This window comes from Eurypyga helias, unplaced genomic scaffold (genome assembly GCF_000690775.1).
Source record: "Eurypyga helias isolate BGI_N326 unplaced genomic scaffold, ASM69077v1 scaffold40176, whole genome shotgun sequence".
Classification (NCBI taxonomy): domain Eukaryota; kingdom Metazoa; phylum Chordata; class Aves; order Eurypygiformes; family Eurypygidae; genus Eurypyga; species Eurypyga helias.
Window position 1 is genome coordinate 28,953 of NW_010256789.1, and position 8,446 is coordinate 37,398.

The 8,446-nt window shown below is 52.2% G+C and overlaps 2 protein-coding genes across 2 annotated transcripts in view; one reads left to right on the forward strand and one right to left on the reverse strand.

The window, feature by feature from the left end:
* The window catches only part of PDXDC1 (pyridoxal-dependent decarboxylase domain containing 1), a 23,115-nt gene extending 22,476 nt beyond the window's left edge, over nt 1–639 (forward strand). Inside the window, exon 22 of the mRNA XM_010153773.1 lies at nt 380–639. Coding sequence (XP_010152075.1) covers nt 380–639 — 260 coding nt within the window. The remainder of the gene's footprint in view (nt 1–379) is intronic.
* A 1,800-nt stretch (nt 640–2,439) lies between these two features.
* On the reverse strand, nt 2,440–7,960 carry NTAN1 (N-terminal asparagine amidase; the record flags this gene model as incomplete). The annotated part of the gene is made up of 9 exons (XM_010153774.1): nt 2,440–2,639; nt 2,778–2,891; nt 3,293–3,390; nt 3,866–3,919; nt 4,663–4,716; nt 5,927–6,000; nt 7,026–7,134; nt 7,703–7,768; nt 7,858–7,960. Coding segments are annotated over 9 exons (852 nt in total), but the record flags the coding sequence as incomplete, so codon positions are not given.
* Between the last annotated feature and the right edge of the window lie 486 nt (nt 7,961–8,446).

Genomic DNA, 8,446 nt, shown 5'->3' on the forward strand with positions numbered 1-8,446 from the left:
TGTGGACAAACTCACTCCGAGGTGAAGCTCTGCCACCCGTGGCGCTCTCTGTAGCGGCGGGTAGTGAACAGCAGCAGGACCATAGCGCTAGGTCACCTGCTGGGCGGGCTGGCTTCCCGTGCCACTTGGAGTGCAGGCCTTGCCCCCGGAGCGACCTCGCTGCGCAGGTAGGCAGCTGGTTGGGCCGCAGTTTGACGGCCTCTGACCACCAGCGGCGCCTCCTGCACATACCTGGAGCTGCAGGTAGCCTGTGTTTACAAACTGCCACCCAAATGACTGTTTCTCTGCGGTTGTAATGTTTAGATGCTGTGAAGCCTAAGTTGTGTTGTCCCGCTCTGTGCTGCTGCCTTCACCACCCTGTTCTTCACGCTCTTCTCAGGCCAGAAAGTTTTTAGAAGGTCCCTAAGAAGTTCTGATGCGTTCAGCGAGACCAGCTCAGTCAGCCACTGCGACGACCTGGAGAAGGTGGATCAGAGACCCCCAGCTCTCTCCCCCGGCCAAGAGCCAGGACCTTCAGAGAGGGAAAAGACAGAGGAGCCCGAGGCGGTGCAGGCAACGTGTAGAGACACTGAGGACATTCAAAGTGCCCAGTCGCCAGCTGGCTGCACGAAGGTAGGGCAGGAAGAAAGTCAAAGATAAGACCCAGCCTGTGGGTCGCAGGCTGCAGGGACAGCCCGCGCCCCGGCTGGCAGGGGCGTTGCGGTGCATATAGCACATGAACAGTGCCACACACTAGTACAGTAATCACTGCTGTAACTTCCCCACTGGGACTTTGCACAAATAGAAACTCCCCCCGCGGGACAGAGATTTGTCTTATCGTACACTCGTTAACAGTTGCTTTAATCCTCTCATGTCACCAGAGTACTGGTGGAATTCGTAGCTGCTCGTTCACACGTGTAAAACCAGCTGGCAGTTGTCCTGCCTGTCAGCATGGAAGCATGATTGTAGTTGCGAACTAACCAATCAGCCATACACGGGATGAAGAATATGGTTACACCCAATAGCTGATTTTATGTTAATGCACTTGATTAATCAACTGCCAATTGCTACCTTTTTACTGTTTAAAATTGTTTAGCCTCTCATGCAGAACATCCCCCCAAGTCCCCACCGGCTGTTTTGCTGCTTTTCTCACCCTTCCCAAGAGCACTGCCTGGTGGCTGTGGTGTGCTCAGCCCTGGGGGGGACGCCGCTGCCCAGGGGGGTCGGGAACCATCAGGCATCGTTTCCGCTGCTGTGACCTGAGCGCTCAGCTGAGGCCCTGGGCGCAGGGGGGCAGCCTAAGCCCGTTAGAGAGCGTGCCTGAAGGGCTCTTGCTTGTGCAGTGGGGATGGTCACCAACACCCCCTTCCTTCCCTTTGCCACTTCCAGACCTGATGCTGCTGGAGCTGTTTAGGTGGTGTAACTGGAGTTCTGTTGTGTATTTTTAAAGGTAGTTGTAGTAAAGTTTGAAAAAACCAATAGGTCTGCGATGGTTTCAACACTCTTGAACAGCAGTAACTCAGCGTAGGGAAGGTGGAGGTTCAGAGGAAAGGTAGAGGCTGTTGACACCGCAGCACAGCTCCATCGTGTCCCGGGCTGCTGCCTGCACAGGCAAGGAAAAAGCGAAGGCTGAGGTGTAGCAGTCCCCACGCCCCCCGTTATCTTCAGCACTTGGAAAATTTGGAGCAATCCCTTGTGGAAGGGAGAGCGGTGGACAAGTTTGCTTTCCCCAGGGTACCCAACTGTGGGACAAACCGCCCCCTCCCTACAGAACTGGCTACGCTGGGGCTGGGGTCTCTCTCCCTGCTGAAGCTGCACATTGACACCCCACCAGCAGTAGTGGGACAGGCTGGGATAAGCGGGAATATGCGGGTTTGGTTGGTGCTGTCCCCGACTTGGCTCTGGGCTTGCAGAGCCTGGGCTGCGTTGACTGAGGAAAAGCCAAGTGCCATTCTTCTAGCGTGCAAAACCGGTGCCGGTGACTGGTCTTCCCCCTTGCTGTCTCTGGTGCAATGAAGTGTGTTAATACGAGTAACTTGGTGGGGATCAAGTTATCACCACAAGGATTAATTTTTAATGTTTTTATATTTGCAAGTGTTAAACCAGTAGTTTTGTTGGAATGAGCCTCATTCTTTAGATACTCTCTGAATGTTTCAATAAAGAGTCTTCAAATTACTGCTCCCAAAGTCCTTGCTGCCGGGTGCTCCCCTGTGATCCAGCACGCCTCAGGTGTGGGCAGCGTTCTTTTGCTCCACGGGTAAAGTCGTTGTCGGAAGTGTAGGCAGAGACCCTGCCTCGCTGCCTCCACCCCGCTGCCCGTTGCACAAAACCTCGCCCTTTGCGGCAGTTCCTACACGAGGAGCGCGGAAAAAGCAAGTGACTTGTGTCAAAGTGGTTTATTCCAAGAAGTGGAGGGGCAGTAACGGCGCCTGGGCCAGCCCCCACCCTGCTCTGCTCGTCATTGTGGTGCTGGGCCCAGGCTAGATCTTGTCAGAACAAACCTGCTCCCACAACCCCTCCTCGTTTTTCTTGTAGAGGCGAGGTTTCCTGTCGGGAAACAGGGAGCGAGAGGGAAAGGGGTGTTCTTTTAAAAACGTCAGAGTAGATCGAATGTGGGAAACAAAGTGGGGTGGCTCAGCCAGGGGTGATGTGGAAAGATTCTGAAAAACAAGATGGGAGCGAGAGCTGCTTTTACAAAGTCGTCGATTATTCTGCCTGTAAACACCGCCACCCCACCCTGCCCACAGGGAGATGCCCCTCGACGCTGCTAGAAGGGAAAAAAAGCCAGTTTCGGGTACCTGTAAGATCTGGTTATCGTCTTGTTCCAACCAGAAATCCACGTGTGGGAAAGGCCTCCAGAAGTAAGGCCCAATACGCAGTTGTTCCGTCCTCGCATCGTAAACATTAGTCAGCTGTGCCAACACAGGGAGCGGGGAGGGTTAGGCGGTGCTTACAGAGACGGCGGGTTCCCTTGGCCAGCGCTGCGTGCCAGCTCCACCCCGCTCCCCTCCTTCCACCCAAGGATCAGCCCAACTCCAACGGTAACAGTGAGCCCAGAACGGAGCTGCTGCTGGCGCTATGCCCGCGGCCTGATCACTGCTGAAGGCTGGGGGGCGAGGCAGAAGGCGGCCTGGAAGCTCTGACATTGCCCTCACAGACAGGGTTAGATCTCCGCCGCTATCCTTCGCCCTTTCTGCTGTTTTGTTACTGACAGAGCATTACCAAGTATTTGTTCTCCAAACTTTCGACATCCCGTTGCCCTCGGCTGGTCTCCCAACACCACTACCCTTTCTTCCCCGTTATTCTTACTCACTGTTGCTCCTGTTAAAACATGGGCTGAACGCAAATCCTCATCCGGCCCTTTTTCTGGAAAGGTTGCGGGGAAAATCTCTGCTGTTTTAACATTCACAGCTGGTAGGAAACAGAGTTCAAACACAAAAACAGTGAATTCTTACTAAACACTTGTTTAAAATGACCGTGTCCCCAGCACGACTCTGTTGCAGGAGCTTTAGAACCCACCAAGTAAACCCTGTTCTTGTATTCCGCAGCCCTCTCAGCCTGCGGCCGCGGATTTCTTAGTGTGCTCTGGCAGCATCTCGGTATTCTAGAACATCTTCAGAGATACTCAAACTAAGAAGCACGGAACGAACACCACGAAGGCAGCTGCGTTCTAGCCCCAAGGGGAAGCACCGCAACTTGATGGGGACAAAATCCTACGCTGAGTTGAAGGAAAAGCCCCAGGGAAGCCTGCCCCTACCTGTGCCTCTGAGAGCGGCACCTGGCTGTTAGAGCAGGCTTTACCCAGCCCCTAAAAGCCGCTCATTTCCTTTGGAATCTGAAAAGCAACCCTGCCACAAAACAAGGAGCGAATTCTAGTTTAACTCACCTATTCCATAAATGATTGGGAAGTGAACGTCCTGTTCTTCTCTGTCATTGAGTTCTGTAAGGACAAGAAGAGTCAAACCTCGAGGGCTTCCGAATTTTTTTCTGAGCAGCATTCATTTAGTTGTGTGTTAATTAGAGACCAGATCTGACATAGCACACAGACAGAAAACCCCAACGAAGCCTAAGAGGGCTATGGAAAAGGTGGCACGGGCCATGAGCAGCGCGGCCGGAGCCCAGAGCAGAACGCTCTCTCCTAAGAGCACGGCCCGCTCCAGCCAACTGCCGCCCCGCTTGCTGTGCCCGCAGTTTACGGGGAAACCACCCACAAAGCAAAACCCCCGCGGCGCCAGGTTTCAGAGAGACAAGTCTCCAACGGCGCTGAAATGCAAAGAATATGGAAATATGGCCCAAACGTGGTACGAAGAAAAGAAAGTGACAGGTCTGACAGCCCGGCAGGTCACAGCTCTGCACTCGCCTTTCGCAACGGCCCCTTAAGAGACCCACAGATGGGAGACGCACAGACACACCGACCCTTTCCATGGGACAGAGGCAGCAGAATACCCTGGTTACGACCGCAGGGGGTTCTACTACCGCTGCGGCTCAGCGGCACCCTGGCTGCGTTGCCTCCTGGACATCCCCACACCCACTGCCAGCAATAAAATCAAGAGTTACAAATCGTTACGGAGGACTCGGGCTGTTGGCTCTGACGGGACGGATAAAAAAGCCACGTGTGAAAAGACCCCACGCCTTTGATTTCAGTGGCTGAGGACACTTCAAATCCCACGGAAACGCTCTTACCTGTTACGCAGAAAGTCACTAGGTGGATGTCATCCGGCTGGAGGTCGAATGCTCCTACAAGGACGACAGCAGCAGTGCGTGAGGCTGGCGGGCAGCAGAGCAGGTGCCACACAGAGCCGCGGGGCAGCACCGGAGGGCAGTGACCTAACGCGCTGCTCCCAGGTAAGGCAGCGGAGCACAGAGCGCCTTCCGGATCGCCTTCCAGCTCACTGTTGTGAAACTAACCCGCAGCTACTAACCATAACTTTAACGAGCAGCCAGCTGTAACAGCAAACACTTACTTCCTCCTCTTACTGACACTGGTTTAGCCCTGGCATCAGCCCAAATGGTTTATATTTTTAAATGTGTTCTCCTAAACAGCTACATACGCAGTGAGCAAACCCAGTCCTTCCCTGGCGGTGTTCTAATTCTGCTTTTCCCCATCCCACACACCAGAAGGACCACTTCTCTCTTCTGGAAGCTGTAACAGCGATGTAGCACTGGTGTTTCTAAGTGTTACTTCCGGCATGACAATCGGAAGGCTGAAAAAAACTCACTTCACCGCAGTCCCTCACTGCACGCAAAACCCTCATTGGACACAACACAGCCCGCAGGAGTCACGAGGGTGAAGCCCTGGACCTTTGCCGGCTCAGCATTCCTTTGTCTTTATCCCACTGGCCACCTCCCTCCAACCTCAACCTCTGCCCCCATCCTGCCCCTCCCTGTGGGGCTGAGGCCTCTCCGCACTCTGGAAGTGCGTAGCACAAGCCAGGGCACTTCAGGGCCTAAGCAGGCACTTGATCTTTCCAACTGGGTTGTAAAGCACCGCAATCATGTCTCCAGACTACAGATCTTACAAACACACATCACATATTCCATCAGACAATTCCAAACAGTAATTAAATTTTACCTCATCACATTAAGGCATGAAATGACCAGTAGGTCATCCCCACGTATCGCTTTAGACAGTGACAACACGTTACTGAGATCGGGTAGGGTGTTGGCAGCAGAGCCAGGAACGAGGCCCAGCTGAGCTGCACCCCACTTCCGCAGGCTGGAGTACAAGCCAGGAAGAGGTGACAAGTTTAGCCCCCCCCATCCCACAGACTGGCCGCGTGTGAGCCTCGGAAGCCCAACCCCTCTCCACGCCACCTTCTCGGGTAGAGAACACGCCCTTCCAAAGGAGGCCGTGAGAGGACAGGGGCTCCAACTACAAACAAACTTCACCCAAATCCAGCCAGAACTCAATTTTTTGGACATGAGAGTGGAAAAAACGTGAACTTACTAAGAAGCTGATTAGTAAGTTTTTGTGATAACTGCCTATCATCATTGAAACCTCCAACTAGGTGCACTTCCAGCCTAACAGAGATGGAATAACAGGAAACAGCAGTTAAAAAAAAGTCAACCCAAAGTGAGTAGCTTCACAAATAATCCCCAGCCCAAACTGCAAAGCAATCATTAGAGAAGCCTCCCTCGCCAGCGTCCCATGCACCAAGCAAGATACAGTAACTCCATCCTGAACGCCTCAGGGATCATCCCTAACAGACAAATTAAACGCTTTGAGTCATCACACACGTGCGCTTCCATCCAACCCAGCAGCGGTCAGCACCTCTGGTGTGGACTGGATCATCCCGAACAGACAAACGCTTTGAGTCATCACACACGTGCGCTTCCATCCAACCCAGCAGCGGTCAGCACCTCTGGTGTGGACTGAGCTTAGCGACCACCTTTCAATTCCCAATTAGACATGAAGAGTTTTACTCCTGTGACCTCGTAACTACTCTGGACCACAGAGCAGGTTCTTCTCTGAGAAGTGTCTGTGTGAAGACTCCTGGCAGACCATGAGCTTTCAGAGACGCTATCTTCTCAGCTCACTCAGTTTTTGTTCTTACCGAACTACAGGGGCAAAGTCCCCACAGTCAGAGAGAAGCCTGTTTGCTAAATTCTGTTTCAGAGTGCTTTTTTGCCACTGCCCCCTCCCCTTATTTTCTGTGTGAGACTGGGAAAAATCCCAGATGGATTCTCAGATCCCAAAAGAATTTACAGGACCAACAGTCTGGAAGGAAAAAATGAACATGAAGCCAAAAGCAATTGTTTGGAAAATTTGGCACATCTGAAACAAAAGTTAACCAGGAAACAGTAGGCACAAGAGGGCATTTTACAGAGACACTATTCAGAACAGAACCGTGCGGTACATCACTGCTAGAAAACACCGTCCAAAGCAGCATCAAGGCAACCGCTTTCATGTTGCACGTGGTTCCTGATCAAGAGACATTTCCAGCAATTGCCCCGGCTGAACCCCGTAGAATCACAGATTCCCTCCTAACAAGCTGCAGTAGCCTCTGTGAAAAGCAGAACACAAGAAACGAAAGGGCAGGGCTGACCTTCCATAGCCGGTGGAGTTGGAGAAAGATTTTACTGAACTCACGATGAGCGACACCTCGGCTTCCGTGTCCGACCCGTCGCAGTGTGTCAGGCAGGTAGCTCCGCTGCCTGAGGAAGACAGGAGAAGACAGTTACCAACGCTGCTGGAGGCTGTCACCCTGCTGCAGTACTCTAAGTGCTACATCCAGCACCTTCTCGCTTCCTCTAGGGACAATGGCCTCCAGCAAAAGGTGTGGGCTGACGCAACGACCTCCTCGTGTGCCCCACTATAAAACCACCAGGACTCACTGAAGGGTACAAGCACCCTCCTAACTGGGACCAGGCAACATCTCTAATGTCACAAACCCAGGCACGTGGCGAGGATCCTTATGCAAATCCATCCCTCTCATTCCCAATCCCTGCAGGCCCCAACAGCTGAACACAGCCAACGTCTGCAACTGCCACCGGCCACAGGAGCAGACCGCGTGGAGCATCTGCTCACGGAGCAACCGGAACACGGAACCTCTGACGCTAAACATGCCAACTCACTGACCATTCCCTTAATACATCATGTGACTTTCTGAGATTGAAGTTCCTATAAACGTAACTGCAGTTTATTTCATCGGTGCAGCACAAACCGGTACTAATTCATTACTTCAGAGCTACAGGCTTTGTTCTGCACATCCTTTAAAGATACCTGTGTGTCGGAGCACAACTATGTGGCAGGTAGTTGCATCATCTGATCCAAGAATGGAAACAGACCCTATTTTAAAAGGAGAGAAACGCTGTAAGAACTCCGCTCTCACAACCATGGCTTCGGCCGAAGGAAAAAACCTTTGTGTTACTCCGTACCATCTTTAGGAGTAGTCACTGCAAACTCTCTCTGCTGGACGTACAGAAGCCCTTTGGGTTCCACAGTTTGAGCAGGCTGACTTCTCAGCAGCTTTGCCTTTTCCTAAGGATAAATGACAACAGAGTCTACAGTGGCTGAATTCTCAGGTGTATCCACTACTTGATAGAAACATCACCTCTGAAAAGCAAAGGGAGCCAGGTCAGAGGGAAACACGTATTTTGTATTGCCTGAATTTTGAGAATTTTTCACTTTCCTGACACCACTCCAGTTAATTGTTAAATCCCATCATTCCACAGACACACAAACCCCTTTTCCCTGCTTTACAGATACAACAAAACCCAACAGGACTTGGCCAAGATCACGTTACACGATGCCAGAGCTTATCTTGGAAGTTTAATCAGGACAGGAAACTTTTGAAATGGGACAGTTTCAGTCGTCTATTGCCACAATGCAGCACATTTATCCGGTGTTTATCAAAATACTGCTATTTATCAGCTTGCTTGGTGCACGGGAAACGCAGCTTCCCGGGCTGTGCCTGCTGCAGCGCTGTCACAGACCTGCGGGCAGGCTGCCGATTCCCACCCCGGG